The following is a 19,454-nucleotide window of genomic DNA, read 5'->3' on the forward strand; positions in this document are numbered from 1 at the left end:
TTTTCTTTGCCATTTCCCACCTTTGGAGTGTGTGTTTGCACTTTTTCTTCTACTAGTTTTGAAGGCAACATTTCATGCTTCACAGAAGGGCTGTCTAAAGCATAGATCCTAGCCTGCAACTCTGAGGTTTAGCAATGGAAGCAGCTGAGAAGGCAGGGTAGAACAGGACAATCTCCAGGGCTACACTTTGAACATGACTCTGTGGCCCTGAGTTGCAGAGCTGCTCCTTCATGTACACAAGGACACCGCCAATGTCATGTTCCTAAGCTGTTCCTGATTTTTATAGTGTTTACCGAGACACGCTCTAGCGTCTATACCATCGCTGTGTTTTCATGTCTCCTAAAGGAATTAAGCAATCCTGTGTGTTTGTTGTCTTGCCCAAAGGTGGGCAAGTTCATTCTTAACCACAGGTCTTCTCTAGACTAATGAATATCCTTGGTGTGAAGGCATTTCTTGTGTAACATAGCAGATAGAAACATAGCTCCTTCTGGGCTTACCAAATGCAGGCCTTCAATTCCAGGAGTTTTAAAAGACAAGAGGCTTGCTGGGTAGTGGTGGCACACGCCTTTAATCCCAGCACTCGGGGCAGAGGCAGGAGGATCTCTGTGAGTTTAAGGCCAGCCTGGTCTACAAGAGCTAGTTCCAGGACAGGCTCCAAAGCTACAGAGAAATCCTGTCTCAAAAAACCGAAAAAGAGACAAGAGGCTCACACTTGGAGCCTAGCCTGGGCTACCTAAAGAGTCTCAAAACTTTAAAATACATACACACATACACACAGCACACATACACACTTAGGGTTATTTAAAAAAATCACTTAAGCTATTCGGTTTTCAATTTAAAGAAAAAATCACTACTACAAATGTCCTTCCTGTAATTTTGAGGCACCTGATACAGTTTGGCTAATGTTGTTAAACTATACAATTTTTCTGGAGAATTGAATCTTTTCATTTTTGGTTATAGATATTACAGTAGCAATAATAGCATACTTGGAAGCTTGAGGCTTCCTAGTTTTACCAGTTTAACTACCCTCTGGTTGCTACTCCAAATTACTCAGAATAGCCATTGTGTAGTAAGAAATTATTCTGTTACATAAATATATCCCTACTAATCATTCTGCGAGATTATGTTCTTCTCTGTTGGTATAAAAAGGCAGCTCAAGTCTTATGTGTTTGTAGTTAGGGAGAGCAGAATCAGCACTGGGACCTGTGCTTTTTCTCTTCTTACAATCCTTAACCTCCCAGAGAGCTTACACAGATCCACCTTAGATTGTGTTGATCATAGGATTAATTCAGCGTCTTCATAATTCTCTCTTCTGTTCCTTCCTGTTTTCCTTCTGACCTTAGGGAAAACCATAGTGTTTCCTAGCATGCATAGCATCAGGAAGTTTAAAGTACAAAATTATATTAGGTAACTGTTTTTGTAGGCATCTTGTATAAGAAAGTCTCCTCATGCAAGTGAGCATAAACTATCAGTCAAACTTTTTTTTCAGACTAAGGATTATAATGCTATTTAGTCTGAGTACTACAAATGCCTTATTTGTTTATCTACCTAGCCCAGCCGAAGAATTATATTTTGGAAGCATGGAATCTGGAGAGAAGAAAACTCTAATAGTGTTGACAAACGTCACGAAAAATATAGTGGCCTTTAAGGTAAAAAAACAAACAAACAAACAATTGAAAGCCATAATAAATTATGAAAGTGAGATAATGGCAAGTGATTTGGAACATATACTTATGGAAAGAGTAGAAGTCAGACACTAAACAACTGTGTGTAAAATACTCAGCTCGTGCCCTGTTTTTATTTCTAGTACTATGAACTCTGTCCTATTCCCTTCTCATAAGGCTGATAGTGAGCACAGTCTCCTACACTTGGTATTTGCTGATCCACGAGGGTCCAATAGAAACTACACTCCAGGTTATATGAAATGTGAGGAAAAGACACTTTCTTTTTTTTTTTTTTTTTTGGTTTTTCGAGACAGGGTTTCTCTGTAGCTTTGGTGTCTGTCCTGGAGCTAGCTCTTGTAGACCAGGCTGGCCTCGAACTCACAAAGATCCGCCCGCCTCTGCCTCCCGAGTGCTGGGATTAAAGGCGTGCGCCACCACCGCCTGGCAGGAAAAGACACTTTCAACTTGACTGCTTTATCCTTCAGTGTTGGAAACCAGATGTTTCATCTAACGAAGGTTTCCTTGGGACTGCACATACATGTGCACATATATGTTTACATACAAGAGGAAAGCTAGGGCCAGGTTTGGTGGTGCATGCCTTTAATCCCAGCCCATGAGAGGCAGAGGTAGGTGGATCTCTATGAGTTTACGACTAGCCTAGCCAACATAGCCAGCTTCAGGCCAGCAATGACCACAAAGTAACACCCTGTTTCAAAAAAAGAAAAAAGAGGAAGGCCAAGTGTCAGTAGGATTTAAAAGTAGCTTTTAAATAACTCAGGATGTTTTTATCTTATTGGCGAAGACAAACAACATTCTCCATGCAACAACCAAGGTGGATGCATAGAGTTCACTCATTGTTTAGTAGCTGCTCTTTTGTTTGTTTGGAGACAGTGTTTCTCTGTGTAACAGTTCTAGCTGTCCTGGAACTAGCTCTTGTAAACCAAGCTGGCCTTGAACTCACAGAGATCCTCCTGTCTATACATCCGGAGTGGAGCTGCTCTTTTTTTTAAGAGATTCTTAAACCATTCCTGTAAAGCAACATGACGTGATATGCTGTTTCTGAACAGGTACGAACTACTGCTCCAGAGAAGTACAGAGTTAAGCCAAGCAACAGCAGCTGCGATCCTGGAGCTTCAGTTGATATCATCGTTTCTCCACATGGAGGTGCGCTGTCTTTCCTTCTTCTTCCTCTTAATGTATTCTTAATGCCTCATGTTCAGAAGTAGTTGGCCAATATATAATGGAATCCACTAAACTTTTTGTATGCTCTTATTTGGCTGCAGTTTGTTCGGGTTTTGTTTGTTTGTTTGGGGGTGGTGTTTTATTTTGTTTTCTTGGGTGGGGGTTATTGTTGTTATTGGAGTTTCCTTTGTTTTTTGAGAAAGAACTTATAGTTGTATGCCTTTGAAGGTACATATGGAGGATCTGTAAGGACTTAGGGTGGGGAAGAATATGATCAAAATATATTTACATTTAAAATTTGTTTTAAATAATAAAGTTATTATTTAAAAATCATAATAATGCCTTAAGCCGTATATCTAGCCCAATGACAGTTGGTGTTCATATGTTGCACTACTCTTATGGAATGCAGGCTTAAGAGTCTCTGCCCAAGACCGGTTTCTGATCATGGCAGCAGAAATGGAGCAGTCATCTGGCACTGGGTCAGCAGAATTGACCCAGTTCTGGAAAGAAGTTCCAAGAAACAAAGTGATGGAGCACAGGTAAGCGCTTTTACTCACAGACTTTCAAATGTGACGGAAGACTCAAAATCAGAGATTCCTTCCTGGGGTGGAGGGCACTATGTTTTCCTTACAACTGTCAGATTCTTGGAGGGCCTGACCTGAAAGAGGGAAGTGGCCCAGGACTGGCCAGTTGACAGGTGCGCATCTCTAACCCTCAAGCCCACCATATCAGAAAGCTTACTTGCTTCGTAGACTGTGGCATTGTCTGAAGCGAATTGTCTGTCAAAGGGAAAGGCAGGACATGGAGGGCCACGGGTAAATCCTGGTTGAGATGCATTGGCACCTGCCCGTGTTGCAGTACTCTGGAGCCACTGGGAGGAGTCAGTCACTCTGCTCCCACATGAAGTAACACAGTAGATACACAATTAGGAAAGCTGCTCAAAGAGACATGGATACAGTATCTTATTTAAAATAGAGTGAGTGCACAGTTGTCCAGTTGTGTGACAGCCATATGCCCCTGTATGTCATCTGGGACAAATGTCTTTAAATATACATGGGAAAGTAAAGGAGGCAAGAGAAGACTGCTTTCTACTTTGCTTTGCTTTATTCCTTTTTAAAATGAAATTATAATTTATTGAAGGGACATCAGTTTTGACCCCCCCCCATGCACCCAAGGACATTTGCCAACACCCAGAGACATCTTTATTTTTCACAACTCAGGGGTGGGGTACAGTGGGCATCTAGCAAATGCTCCTAAGCCTCCTACAATGCATTTGATGGACACTATTCCCCCAAAATCATGAGCCCCCCCCCCCAGCACTGAGGTAGGAAACCCTGGTTTATAGGGTAGTTAAGGATAGTCTCTCTGCTGACACAGTGACTAGGGCATGAAGGAAATGAAAGAGGAAGTCACGTTGTGACTCATTGTAACTGCACAAAAAGCTTTGTGGTGGCGGGCAAATCAAGTTTCAAGAAAAAGAAATGTGCTTGGCTTACCTGAAAACAGCAAGGAGGTCTGTTTGCCTTAACTTGGGGGGGGGTGGCCAAGAGACAGCTAGCAGGGAGCTAGATCATTGCTTCTAAGGAGTATTGAATTGGGCCCAGCCTAGAGGAATACTCCATGATCAAAGGCTAGCTCTTATCAGGTCATCAAAGCCCACGGAAGAAAGTGTTGCAGAGAAATAAACAGGAGTACTAAGTACTGCCATGCAGATAAAGAAGGGTGAGGTATTGGTGCTGCCCACTGATGGTCATCTTACTGATGACCTTCAAGAGCATTTTTAGGATGGAGGAACCACATAAGCCAGAGCCTATGCTGAAGAGATGGATGGGGACAACTGGGCTAGACTAGAGGTGTGGCAGATTACAGAGCAGCCATGTAGTTGATGAAGGGATCTTTGGCTTCTTCGACTGTAGGTTTTTGTTTTTGTTTGGGGTCATGGTTTGTTTTTGTATTGGTCTAGGGGATGCATGTTGGCTTAGGGAGTTGTTTGTTTGTTTAGATAGGGTGTCATTGTATAGCCAAGCATTAGCCTCAAACTTGTAACAATTCTCCTGGCTCGGCCTTTTAAGTATTGGCATTGCAAGTGCTCTCTGCTATGCCGAGCCTGTCTTGAGGTTTTAATCATGAGAAATTTGAGCACTGTTTAAATAAACAGGCTGGAGGAGCTATCTCAATACTACATGAGGAGATACTCAATATTCACATGTTCCATCCTGTACACAGCCAAACAAACAAAAAAAAAAATGAGGGCCATGGCAATAGAGACCTATAATCCCAACACATAAGTACTTGCAGGTTGCAGCAGGAAGATCAAAAGTTTGAGGCTAATATGAACTACATAGGGAAACCTATGTGGTTACAAAGAAGGGGGAAAAAAGCTAACAAAAACTATTGGAGAAGTTGATATAGGGCATTGTGCAGAGGTACCACCTGCTTTTCACAAAATAATACTGACATTTTCAAATTATATCATAGGAAAAAACACTGCATTCTGTCCAGCTTTGTTTGTTTTTGTTTAGATTGGTTTGTTCTGCTCATGAAACAGGGCTTTGGTTTGTACTCCCGGGGTGACCTGGGCCTCAAGAGCTTTTTGTTTTTGGTTAAAAGCATGGGAAATTTTTGAAAGGTTTAGAATGAGTGACACAAAAGAATTCGAGATTAATTCAGAGTGCTTATAAAACACGCAAAATGAAGGGGTTTGTTAAATATAAGTTGCTTTACAGTCTTTGCTTTAGCTTTTACCAGTTCCAAATGGCTACCTTCTCCAGAACTCTCAGAGAATCTCTGCTCCCACCTAGAAGGTGGGAGGGACCCTAGTGGTTTGCTGCTAAAAGCTCAAGTAAAGCGCCATCCTCCCTTCTAGACACTGAAAGATAAGTGGAGTAAATTCTACTGCACAACATGGGAAAAAGCTTTCTATTGCATCCCGTGGGGCAGTGGGCAGTATACACAGTCTCTTGTTCTTTATACACATTTGGTAGCTGAAGGAGACTGAGGGTTAAGCTCCGTGGTTTATAAGCAAGCACAAAGCCCCTGCTTTCATTTTCACTGGAGAGTAAAAGACCTTGGAAGATAATAGATAAGTTTAGACTGAGCTGCTTGTTGAATTGTGCTTACGGAGAGGAGTGAAACCTTGTGCCTTCAGTACACAAGCACTTGCATTTAACCCTGTATTCCCTATTCTACTTTCAGAAAAAAAAAAATGTTTGCTAAAACTTTGATGAAGTTATGTTGCCTTTGAATTTCCTAGGTTAAGATGCCATACTGTTGAGAGCAGCAAACCAAACACTCTCACACTGAAAGACAGTGCTTCTAACATGTCAGATAAAACCAGTGAAGATCTATATCTGCAAGTAAGTGTGCTTTCTCCCTGCCTAAACAAATCACCAGTAGTAAGCAGCGCCAGAAGGCCATCTGTGTTCCACTAACGGAAGGGAACCTTTTAGCAGAGACACAGTGAAAGTCTGCGGTTTGCTCTCTAGCCCTCTCTTTCTTTCCTAGTTTTGGTTTTGTTTCTTTTCTGGGGTTTAGGGTTTGTTTGTTGTTTGTTGGGGTTTCTGTGTTTCTGCTCTTGGAGGCAAAGACTCATCTTGAACCCAGGCTGGCCTGAAACTCCTTATAATCCTCCTGCCTCAGTCTTCCAAGTGCTAGAGCTGCAGGTATGAGCCGCCACTCCTGGCTTGGAAGTGCCCTCTTCTCCGTGAAGAGGCTAGTTAGAAATGGTAAGCCACAGGCTGCGTTCAGATGGCCACAAGCTTTTAAAGACTTCGGTAATTTTACTATGGAATCGGAGCCAAGTAGTAAAGCACGTGGTGCTTTGGTGAGTACAAAAGAGTTCCATCTTGTAGAAAAAGGTCACCAACTAGTGTGTTTCAATTGGAAAGAAACAAGGGGGCTTTGTGTATACAACCCACTGGTGGAATTCTTACTTGTCATGGCAGTGCCGTAGGTGTGATGCCCAAAAGAAACAGAAACCAAAAAGAGATAAATAGTTCAAAGGTATCTGAACCTCCAGGAAGTTATTGCTCTGTTCCTGTTTCAACTAGAAAATGGGACTTTTCAGAGCAGAGCAAGAAGGACATATATGTCCACCAAACTTTACTTTGGATGCCTTCTTGTATTTTTAGCCCCCAGCTTTTCAGAGTAGATGGGCCCCATCCCTTAAGTGTTTGGAGTTCTGATAGTCCAGTTTGGCATTCTCATGATTAATGATTGTTTCGTTGATGTCAATCTTTCGTTCCTTTTTCTTCCCATTCAGCTCAATCGTTTACTAGAAAGCAATAGGAAACTTGAAGACCAACTCCAGCGCTCTATCTGGTTCCAGCAGCTGCTGCTTGCCTTAACAATGGTCTTGCTTGCTTTTGTTGTTTCTTTCTTTTATTCGTTATACAGTTAAAGAAGTGGTGCCTGGTCAGAAATGTAACTCCTTTAGACATGGTCTGGAGAAGGTATACAGATGGCACTCAAACTCCTCCACCCACCTTCTAGAACTACTATACATCTGGGCTTCCTAAAAGGAACTATGTAGCACATAGCAGGGTGCCTGGCTTGAAAATAGGTTCTTTGGATAGAGAAATGTTCAAGGCATTGACTATTAGAGACTGTAGCTAGTTAGGAAACTAAGTAAAGGTATATGCATTGTGTAAATCAATAGCTTAAACATAATTTATTTTTTTCTTTTTGATTTGAATGCAGTCAAAGCAGAGTTTATTATGTAAATACACAATTTGGGCTGAAAAGTCTATGTAACATGCTTTGTTGTAGCCAAAAGATGTAATCTGCTTTTTTTAAAATACAGAATTACTAGCTGAGCTGACTTACTAGCTTTTCTATACTATGTATGTAAAATATGTATATTGAAAAGGAGACCTACTTAAACAGAGTAATTTATGTAACCATGACTTTGTAACTTTGAGAACTACTTCCAGATGATAGTCAATATTCTTTTTGGAATGTAAAGCTATTTAATGCCAAACCACCTTAGCCTTTGTTTCTCAGCATCGCTGAGCAGCCTGCCTCTTTATTAATCTGGGCTCTTTACTGATCACTTTGGTTTTGACACAATATGGAAAGCTACATGTGGTTGAATTTTCATAGATTTCCGGTAGCCATGCCCAGAAGGAAAGTGTCCAAAACAGCCCCCTTTCTAATCAGTTCTATGCAGTTTCATGCCATTCATTGTGTTTGAACAGTGAACCTTTGCCTGGTTTAGTAGAAGGGCCTACTCTTCCGTTGTCCCATCCTCACTTTCATTCCAGGGCAAAGGAGTCTTTTCTGTGGACCACAAATTATGCCTTGTTCGCCCTCACTTTTAAATGAAAGAAAGGCATTAGGTAACGTTATTGAAAGTCTGGTTGTTTTAGCTGATCATTAGTATAACTAACCTTAGGTTCAAAATGATCCTTGTTAAAATTGTTGGTGAGAAGGAAACGTTGAAAAGACTGGAGTATCCATGTGTGCAAATATTTAGAGGCTCAGAGAACGGGAGCCACCACTCCCAATGGGCTCTCTGGATCGCTTGATACTCTGCCTTCAGTACATTCAATCCCTACATAAATACACCTTGCAGAAGCAGAGGCTGATGCAATTAGTTTGTGTTGTCATTAGCATGACCAGTTTCAGTTGCTTTAGGTTCAAATGTACATCTGTTTTGATGAAAGAAAAGTAGTCTGCCTAGCCAATGAATGTTTAGCCATGTTTAAAGATTTAGGATTCTCAGGAGTAGAGTTGGGGGCTCTCAACTTGAAGAAGTTGATTCCAACCCTGAATTTGGAGGAGTGATGGAACAGAGCTCCTTAAAAGGTCAGCTGAGGAAGTAAAACCTTAAAAGGACACTAGTGTGATACTCTGTCTTAATTTGGGTTTTTCTGTTTCAGTTTGCCACCTCCAGATGTGGAACAGACTGCAGTCCACACTAAGTCCTGTGCACAGTATCTATGTCCCTGTATGTCCACAGAGACTTCCCACTGTGCTGGGAATCTTCCCAAGTGGTAGATTCAGGGCCTTAATATAATCTCATTCCAAAGTATTTCTCTGTGCTTTTCATTCCTCATAAATAAATGAGGAATCAATTAGCCACGATGAGGAATATAATTGTCCTAACAGTGTCCCTTTAATTTTGACCCACTAAACACCCTTCCTTGCTTAATGTCTGGTCAGTTGAATTTAGTAACATACCTTGTTGGCATTCATTGTAATGTAACATACATGAATGTAACATATATACATTGTTACATCACTCCTCAAAACTGTGTGGTAAATGTGACTAAACAGAACTGCGGAAAATTAACCATAATGTCAAAGGCATCTAAACTTTTCTACCAATCTTGATTAATTTATATATTTGCATTTTATTTGTTCTGTCTTCATTTAATTGAATCATATTTGCATGATTATTTTTGGTATTCTGATCAATACTTTTATCTTTAATTATGTCATTGCTTTTTTGTGATCAAATTGCCAGATTTTCATTTTGATTTTGGTTTTCACTTGGGAATGGAAATTAATACATTTTCCATGAAAACATTAATAAAAGATCATTAGCTTGATCTGCAAGTAGCCTAAAATGCAATTGCTAATAAACCTAGTCTCAAATTTCATAAAACCATAACTTTTTATATCTTGCCACTAATTTTGACTGGATTTAATAGCACTTTATTATATAATTATAAAAAATATATTCCTAGAATTGTTGCCAGTGTAATTTCTCTAATGTTCTGGTGCTTTTCATATATTTTCAGTATTTTATTACTATATTGGTATTTTCTTTGTATGAATTGATCAAAAGAACATGTTTTCTATTTTAATATGTTTTAGAAAATAATTACATTTATGAAATAAATATCATCAGGAAAAACTTTTGTCTCTAATTGACATTGTCTTAAAATCATTAGACATTGTCTAAAATCATTGTCTTAAAAAAAAATCAGTGTTCAGACCAGACCATCTCTGTCCTTTTAAAGACCATCAGAATTCCATTTGGATCACCTTTACATTTTTATAAGGACCCTACTTTGGGCTTCCAAAGGTGACTGCCATGTCAAAAGCCCCTGTCCTTGAGTGTGTCCAGTTTCTTCTTGTCCCTGTGTCTAGTTAAGGCTGCACAGCAGTGCAGTTTTTGACATTAAACTCAGGCTTTGGCATGAGACTCTGGAACCACCTAAGTCTGGACTGCCCCTTGTACCCTTTCCTTGAGTCCTGGTAGCCACATACCTTTGTACTTGACAGGTGATTGGGTGATGGGAGGGCACAAGGAGAACTCAAGCTGGTGACAGAAGAGGCCAGTGAAGCTAATAATTTTTGTCCTCTCACTATTAGAAGACATAACTTTTCCAGAAAGCAGCCCCCTCCATAAAAATCAAGTGAATAACTAATCCTCCTACATTGAAAGCAGAGATACAAAATCAGATAGGATAAAGGCCAAGTGCATGTGATGAAAGAAAGAGACTTAAAATGACAACATTAACCTGCAGATTAAGTACCAACCTGGGACTGGGTGATTTTTCCTAAAGGAAGATTTCCTTGCCAGCACATTTCTCAGGGAAATTCTCTACTTAGGGAAGGGTTGATTACAACAAGCTGCTCTTTCTCCTTGCATTTTTCACCGCCCACTGGAGGGTTCCTGACATCACTGGTAGCATGGGCCCTCCCAACACACAGGGTGTTTCCTTCCTCCAGAACCCAAAGGAACTGGCTGGAAATTTTCCCACTTGTTCCATCTGAAACAGTGGTTAGGCACATCCTGGTCACCTCCCTAGACTTCATATCTAGGGCAAGGTAAACCATGTGTACCTTCTCCCTTTTGGGTGATTGTATCTTACACATGATAGGTGTGAGAGTGAGGCCTCCCTCTGCCTTCCTAGAACTGTTCAGAGGTGAATATCCTGAACATTGCACCTTACAGAGAGCCAAGTATCAGTTCTTCAAATTTTCCTGCTTGGTATTCCTACCTCTGCCCTGGCACCCCAACATAATCACCACATCAGATCTTTTCCATTTGCCTACTGATGGTTTCCTTCTTTGAATAAACAGTATTGGCTTTTAATGTCCAAAATCTCATACCTTCCCTACCCCATTCAGGTTTCCTAATCTTTTGGGCATGTTAAAACATTTGAAGATAACCAGGACTAGGAACTTAGCTCACTCAGAAAAATTGCTAGACTTTTAAACAAAATGACCTGCGTTTGATCCCCAAAGCACACATTAAATAAAAAGGAAGGAAGGAAGGAAGGAAGAAAGGAAGGAAGGAAGAAAGGAAGGAAGGAAGAAAAAAAGAGAGGGGGGAGAGAGAGAGAAAGAAAGAAAAAGAAAATAGCCAGGCATATTGTCATACACTCATAATTCAAACACTAGGCAAGCAGAGAAGAGAAAATCACTGCTCACTGGTCACCCAGTCTGTAGAAGGAACAGTGGGCCGCGTTTCCATGGCCCATTAGTTCCAGCCTCTTATTGGCTAACTCTCACATCTTGATTAAGCCATTTCTATTAATCTGTACAGCACCATGAGGTTGTGGCTTACCAGGAAGGATCTTAACCTGCGTCTGTCTCGGAGAGGAGAGTCATGGCGACTGTCTCACTGCCTTCTTCCTCCCAGCATTCTGTTCTGTTTACTCCGCCTTACCTAATTTTCTGTCCTATCAAAGGGCCAAGGCAGTTTCTTTACTAACCAATGAAAGTACACATAGACAGATGACCTTCCTCCATCATTTCCCCTTTTTCTGTTTAAACAAAAAAGAAAGGCTTTAACTTTAACATAGTAAAATTACATATAACAAAACAGTTATCAAGAAATAATTACAGTTACAATATCTATAGCTATTTTATCTTTTATTATAACTAAGGAAAACCATAACTATAACTAACAATTCTTCAACTCCATCAAAGACTCCAGAAGGATATAATATTGCCTAAGCAAATAAGAAATAAGCAACTTCCAAACTCTAGAAATGACAGTGACATCTCGCTGCCTGGATAGTTACCCAAAGTTCTTTTGTACCGTTGGGGCATCCATCTTCAGCCTATAGGTCCATAGTATCCAGGGACATTTCCATGAAGCAGGAAATTTCAAAGGCAGTCCAGTCACTATCTGCTGTGTCCTGCAGAATGTCTTGCAGACTCTTTCATGAATCAGGAACCCCGAAAGATCATCTCACCTTTAGGTGAGTTCAGCAGTCCTCTCTCTGCGGGTTCTTTGTGTCCAGTTTATGCAACAGTCCAGGCAAGAAAAGTGGCTATCAAATCCCATTAGAAGCCTCTTCAATGCCCATCTTCCTCTTGAAGTAGATTGGTGCTGCCAGGAGCAGACATGTCTCATTGTCATAAAAAGCCCTAAGTTATTAAAACATTTAAAATGCCATATTCTGTAGTCTTTGAAAAATATGAAGAATGCTTATCTAACTGAAATATCTCTCTATATATCTAGAAAATCTAACATGACTACAAGCTTGACTATTATTGATGAGTATCCATTAACAACCCATATTACTTAACTATATATTACATTTTTAAATGAACTACACAATCACAATATCTCAATCAAGAGCAGACATACATATACAATATAACAAAATTGACTTTAAAGTCCGTACCAATGCAAATTATTTATATCTATGTCATATCCCCCTTTCAATGTAAAAGAACATTTATAAACAATACTTGGGAATGTGGACGTAGTTATTTCTCTCCAAACTGCTTCATACTGAATAGGGGGGCTGTTATTCAGGTCTTTCATGGTATAACCTGTGTGCTAGATTCATCTCAGTCGGCAGTTGAGTGAAGTAATTTTCTGAAGGTGTTCACAGCAACCTTTCAGGAGGACGTGGTCTATCATACCATATTGGGATAGAAGCAATCCACAGGGTCTCATCCTCTGTGAAAACAAAAGAAGGACTTTTCCAAAGCATCATAACCTTAGATCCAAATTTTGAAGTCATAATACCCTTATGAAATCCATTCTGGTTTAGCTTGGCAGCCCATATAATGAAATGTCTCTCTGTAGTTAGCTCCTTCACAGTCAAAATTTTTAAAGAAAACACAATGTACATAATCCAGACTCTCTGTGAATTTTCCATTTTTACATGGCTTATTTTTATTTATTCCTTTTAATCTATAACTATCTGTACTCTGTCTCTTTAAAGACTTTACCCTTTTTTAAGGCATTAACTTTATTCTCTATATTCTTTTTCTTCTTTCTCTCAAGCCTACGTACACTCATCCAATTTTAGAGGTCTTTTATGTCTGAATCTGTCCTATTGTGAATCTGTAATTTTTTTTCTATCTAGGAGCATTTTTGTTTTGCAGTTTTAAATCACTAAGCACTTAAGAATCTAAAGCTGTGACATTCCTAGGTCAAAAACAGGTACTGCCTGCTTGCCCTGCCCACCCCAACATGGCAGAGCTGCTTGTGCCTCTGAGCCACAGCACACAATGACCCCCTTTTAGGCACTGAGTCACAGCACGCAATGATCCCCTTTTAGGCACACAATGAGTCTAGTTGCCATCAAACAAATTGTAGCACTTTACTCCAAATGCTCCATTCAAAAGTTCTGTCTCCCGCAGGAGCCAGACAGAGATTGCGATGGCGGCACGGCCCAGAAACTGGTATTTCAAAACCACCACTTTCTAGTAGACCTGATCCCACTGCTTACTCAGGCAGGAAGAGCTGAGCCATGGGCATGGTCTCAGCTACTTTGCTCCCGACCCCGAGTGGGCAGACAGACGTCCGGGCCCAGAAATACTCCATAGCCGGAGTTTGCACCGGCCACAGGACCCAGGAAGCCTCATTTTAAAATGGCACAGTTTTTTCTGCCGCTAATACTGAAACAGGAAATCTCTCTACAGCACGTCCTAGCAAACAGCAAAAAGCTGTGTTAAACTCTCTTTCCCTTTTTTTTAAGCCCTCTCAGGTTTTACATGGAGTTTATTACCACGTTGGGCACCACTCTGTAGAAGGAACAGCAGGCTGCGTTCTTATGGCCCATTAGTTCCAGCCTCTTATTGGCTAACTCTCACATCTTGATTAACCCATTTCTATTAATCTGTGTAGCACCATGAGGTGGTGGCTTACCAGGAAGGATCTTAACCTGCGTCTGTCTCGGAGAGGAGAGTCATGGCGACTGTCTCACTGCCTTCTTCCTCCCAGCATTCTGTTCTGTTTACTCCGCCTTACCTAATTTTCTGTCCTATCAAAGGGCCAAGGCAGTTTCTTTACTAACCAATGAAAGTAACATATAGACAGATGACCCTCCTCCTCCATCACCAGTCTACCTATGCAGCAAGCTTCACATTTAGTAAGAGACCTTTAAAAAAAAAAGTGGCTAATACCTAAGGAAAGACACCTGAGATTGTTGTCTGAATCCTGTACACACACCACACCAAAAATTTCAAGATAATTGGTTTAATTGGCCAGACCATTGTTTGTAAACAGTATATGCACACTCTAGAGCAAGTTTGGTCCTTGAAACAAGTTTTCCGTACTCCTTTCTCCTAACAGCCTGCCTCCGTGTATCATGAAGTCTTGGATTTTATGAACAAGGAAAATGAGGAACCTAGAAGTCATTCTTTTTCCCTAGATTACATACTATGCAACTTCGGAGCTAAGTTGAGCCACCTTCCCCCTTGTAAAGTCTGTTAAAACCCCCCAAAGTTAGCTCTATACTGTGTTACCCAGGCATGGTGAAGGGGCCACTCTCCTGAGTGCTTCAGCAGGTGTGGGGCAGGCCTAGCTCCTCCTCTCCTAACCTCAGGGGGACAGCTCTCCCATGGCTTGCCTCAGGCATTGATGGGTGGTGGGGAAGTCTCTCTGGCTTGCTAAGTGAATGAGTATCCACCCCATGTGGGGTATACTGGAGCACATGAAGGAGCAGGCCCTGCAGACACAGCAGCTGCAGGATAACCAAGAGGAGTTCTAAGTGAGGGCCCAGCATTGATAGTGTAGCAGAAACCTGAGGCCTCGAACCAGACCAATGACTCTTTGCAATGAACATTTGCAAGATCTATGGATAAAGGGGTTCATGGCATGACTCATGGTATCACACTACAACTTCCGTGACGAGATTGATTTTTTTTCTTTTGTCTCTTAAATTGGGGGGGGGCGCAGATCTGCAAGGACAGGAAATGAATGGAATGGAGATTCATGATGTGAAAGGCACAAAGAATAAATGAAAAGAAAGTTTTTAAAAAAAAGCAAAACCAGAGTTGCCACATCTGAGAAACTGGTTAAAATGTAGAATGGGGAGATCTAACCCTGCTTTACCTTCACTAAATGGGATGAAAAGAAAAAGAGAGTGAACAGAAAAGGTTCAAAGAAAAACATGTGATAGAAAAACTGAACAACTGGTTTCTTGGGACTGGAGAGATGGCTCGGTGGGTAAGGGCACATCCAGAGTTTGGATCCTAGTCCCCAGGTTAAAAAGCAGGGTGTGGTCATACCTGTAATTGCAGAGCTGGGAGAGACACAGGAGGATTGCTGGGGCTTTCTGGCCATCAGCCTAGCTCCAAGTTCACTGAGTTAACTTTATTTCAGTGGAATGTTCACATGTGTGCATACGCCCCCCCCCCCACACACAGAGACATACACACACTGAGATTTTTAGTTTTCCAAATGGCAGATGGACTGTTTGGGGTCCCTTAGTTCTTATCTTTTTGAACTTGGTCAAGAGCCATAGACAATTTCAGCAGATATTTAGCAAAGCTAAGTAAAGTAAATACTCCCAAGAGAGGTTGAAGCGTGCTGCCCCAGGGCAGGGAACAGCCCAGTAGGTTCTGCAGCATGAATTTAAAAAGGTTTCATATGAATATTTTTATGTGTTTTTTTGTTTGAGACAGGGTTTCTCTGTAACTTTGGAGCCTGTCCTGGAACTAGCTCTTGTAGACCAGGCTGGCCTCAAACTCACAGAGATCTGCCTGCCTCTGCCTGTCTCTGCCTCCTGAGTGCTGGGATTACAGGTATATGCCACTACCACCTGGCTCATATGAATATGTTTAAGTGGGTGGCATACTCATGGAGTAAGGGAATCCAATTTTTCCCTCCTGTTATGATGTATGGAAGCTCCTTTTGGGGATATTTCTTATCATAATGTTCTAGAAAAGTCCACAAAAGTGGGGGAGTGTCAAAACAAGTGATATTTTATTGATGTTCCAACTTTTGGAGGCTGCAGGCCCTTTATTAGTGCACTGGTGTGGGAGAGTGCCCAGGTGCTTTAGTTTGATTTGTTGGTGGCAGAGGGCCTTACTGTTAGCTCCTCAAAGCTACTCTTTTGGAAACTTCATTAAGCCTAAGCCTGTAAAAGTCTCTGCCATATAGCATACCTTAATTAGGAGAGTGACATAAAGTCACATTCTTAAACCCCACCCCCACCGGCAAGTAGATGGTTTGTAGGCTGTGTTGGGTGGGGCCTATCTGAAAGTTCTTCCAACTCAATACCCCTGGAATCAGAGTCAGAGCTCAGCCTTGTGTCCGCTCGTGGACGGCTTTGGAGATGCTCCTCACTTCAAAGAACATCAATTAGAACTTCTGTGCTAGGCACCAAGTACCAGACTCTGGATAGTTTTTCTCTAGCCTAGTCACAGCTTTAGTCTCTCAGGACTAAATTCTTTTATATATATATATATATATATATATATATATATATATATATATATATATATATATATAAGTATATATATATATATACTTATTTATTATGTATACAATATTGTCTGTGTGTATGCCTGCAGGCCAGAAGAGAGCACCAGACCCCATTACAGATAGTTGTGAGCCACCATGTGGTTGCTGGGAATTGAACTCAGGACCTTTGGAAGAGCAGGCAATGCTCTTAACCTCTGAGCCATCTCTCCAGCCCCTCAGGACTAAATTCTTAAGAGAAAGCTCGTGATCCCACCTTGAACATTAATCCCATCACAAAGGCACTCAAAAAAGATTCTGACAGTGAGTTCACTTGCTAGAACAAAGGGTATATCCAGGAATTGCGTACTTTTCTAAATGATGCTCTAGTAAGACCAACTCACTTTTAAAACATGCCTCTTGCGTAAGTTTAGGAATAATCCATTTACTTCAATGGATTTATTCACGTTAATTTTCTTACACATAAGGATTCTCTATGAAAATGTTAAAACTATAAAGGGGAAAATAGGAAGAATGTAAAGGAGAGCATATACCTATCTCTTTTCCCCATGACCTGCATGCAGTTTCTAACGTTTAAGCTGTCCAATTCGTTTTGAACCAAATTCTGATACTTTACAATCTCTTTTTTTCCAGAAGACCCTTTATGCATTTTCAAGTAGTTCTCAAGCTGTATATGCATGATGAAAAATCTCACTGATTTCCTGATTCATATCAGAATTTGTATATGTATAAATTGCTGACTTGAGAAATTTCCCAAACTTGATATTGTGCCTGCTCCCTTTCCTTGCTGGAGCTAGGATTATGAGAAATTAAAAAATAATTTGTGTTTCCCTAATGTAATAGTCACCTGTCACTTTTATGAACCAGGCGCTCTTATGCTTTCATACAGAGTCATTGAGTAAAACTTGTTTGCAGTCAAATTTGTACAGAAACGTAATGAAATGCAGATGCGGTAGAGCAACATGAATCAGAAGCCAAAAGAAAACTGCTCTCAACTGTCAACTAAATGTCAAAACAAAGGTGATTTCACTACTCCAACCCTATGACTCCAACTATTTCCTTCTGGTAGTGGAGACGAAAGGAGGTTATTATTATAAGACAGTAAAAATAGCACGACACAGTCTAGAAAATGGACCGTTCTAATGTGACTGAACTGATAGGTGGTAAAAAGAGGAAGTCGAAAGCAAATTGATAGAAGCAGGTGGATCTCTGTGAGTTCAAGGCCAGCCTGGTCTACAAGAGCTAGTTCCAGGACAGGCTCCAAAGTTCGGAGCCCAAATACACTGTTGCGAGTTGGCACACATGTTTGTATTATCAACTTAGGAGTGGTAAGGCTCTGTCACAAATGAGAAAACAAAAATTCATGATCACCCACTTGAGTTGGAAGTCTAATCTCTATTGCAATGGCTGCTCCATTTTAGTGATGATACCACCCTCCCTCCATTTATACCACCTAGGAATTTGACTTTCTACCTTGACACCTTCCCTTATCTATCTATCTGTCTGTCTGTCTGTCTGTCTGTCTGTCTGTCTGTCTGTCTGTCTATCCATCCATCCATCCATCCATCCATCTGTATGTCTATGTATCATCTCTCCATATTTTTATTTCCCTCTCTCCCCTTCTACTATCCCTAAATATATCATAGCTTCTTTCACCCGGACTCCTTCAAGAGTCTCAACGGATCTGGGCAACTTCTGTATATCAATTCAGAAATACAGTGTAAAAACTATAGATCTAGTGAGATCTGATTAAAGCCCTCAAAATAGAGTCAGCAAGATAGTCCAGTAAGTGAAAGTGTTTGATGCACAAGCCTGGTGACCTGGGTTTGGACCGATAATGGAGAAAAGCAACTCGCCAAAGCTGCCCTCTGACTTCCGCATGTGCAGTGTAGCACAGGTAGGCCTGGATTCACACATACACATTATACATATACTAAACGAAACACGAAATGGCTCTCCTATCTGTTAGCACATGAATAACTTCATAACTTTCCTTCCAACTCCCTGAATATTCAAGGCCTTATGTACCTTTCTAGCCCCTTTCTCAAATCCTCAAGTACCTTTACGACTCAGGCCCATTTCTCGGCCTGACATTTCCTAAATCCTACCTTCCTCACCCCCTTCCCATTGGCTCTCAACTCATCATTGACTCAGAGAATTAAATATTCCCCCAACTGACAGTACCAGGTTTTTTTTTTCATAGCACACTCATAATATCTTGTATTTTAAAATCTTTATAATTTGCATTAACCCTTCTCTCCCTATTAGATTCTAAATTCCACAAGAGAAGATGTTTATCAAGGAGACCTGGCATGAAGGAAAAAATGAATACGGTTTTAAAGCTAGAAAATAATTAAGTTCTGTGCTTATATTCTTCCTATTCATTCCTGACTGTCCTCCTCATGTGCATAAATGTATGTCCACCAGCACAGCTTTAGGCAAAGGATAGATCAGTACTATAGAACCTAGATTAACTGGGCTGGGGTCTTACTGGTAAGTGGGGGCATTATCTTTCTAGAACACACGATGAAATTTCTTTCATCCTGGCTTCACTAGAGTGGAAAAATATTGGGGCTCACCCAAAGCTTTGATGAGTAGGCTGTTTTCCCAGCTTTTCGACACTGTTCCTATCCTAGTAGGGAACACTATGACCCATGTAATATTGAATTAGGATACATCCCTATGCTTTATTTTCTAGCTTTGCAAGTCATCATTTTCTCGGGAAGATTTCTCCCAACATTCCTTCCTCCCTAACTCACACTGGGACAAAAATTTGCTATTTCATATAATGTTAAGAAATATGGCATTAAACAAAATTGTTTCTGGCCTATAGAATTTCTCGCAATCTATTTCTGCTTTGTTGTGGTGCTAGAGATGGAATTCAGGGTCTTTGATGCTGGTAAACCGCCCTACCACTTGAGCTACACCTAAGTACAAATGTGCTAGAATCTGTATATGCTAACATGCATAATGATTTTTTA

The 19,454-nt window shown here is 40.7% G+C and overlaps 1 protein-coding gene across 5 annotated transcripts in view; it reads left to right on the plus strand.

Annotated features, from left to right (window-relative positions):
• The window catches only part of Mospd2 (motile sperm domain containing 2), a 106,337-nt gene that overhangs the window by 31,149 nt on the left and 55,734 nt on the right, over positions 1-19,454 (plus strand). For 2 of the 5 annotated variants that reach the window (XM_048446199.3, XM_048446196.3), the window contains 5 exons: positions 1,553-1,649; positions 2,732-2,828; positions 3,256-3,385; positions 6,100-6,202; positions 7,108-9,706. In XM_048446199.3, coding sequence (XP_048302156.2) covers positions 1,553-1,649; positions 2,732-2,828; positions 3,256-3,385; positions 6,100-6,202; positions 7,108-7,245 — 565 coding nt within the window. In that variant the 3' untranslated portion in view covers positions 7,246-9,706. Of the gene's footprint in view, positions 1-1,552; positions 1,650-2,731; positions 2,829-3,255; positions 3,386-6,099; positions 6,203-7,107; positions 9,707-19,454 lie in introns of those variants that run through there. The other 3 variants (XM_048446198.3, XM_085684572.2, XM_048446200.3) reach the window with 2 other exon arrangements.

Source organism: Myodes glareolus, chromosome X (genome assembly GCF_982192425.1).
Source record: "Myodes glareolus chromosome X, mMyoGla1.1, whole genome shotgun sequence".
NCBI lineage: Eukaryota > Metazoa > Chordata > Mammalia > Rodentia > Cricetidae > Myodes > Myodes glareolus.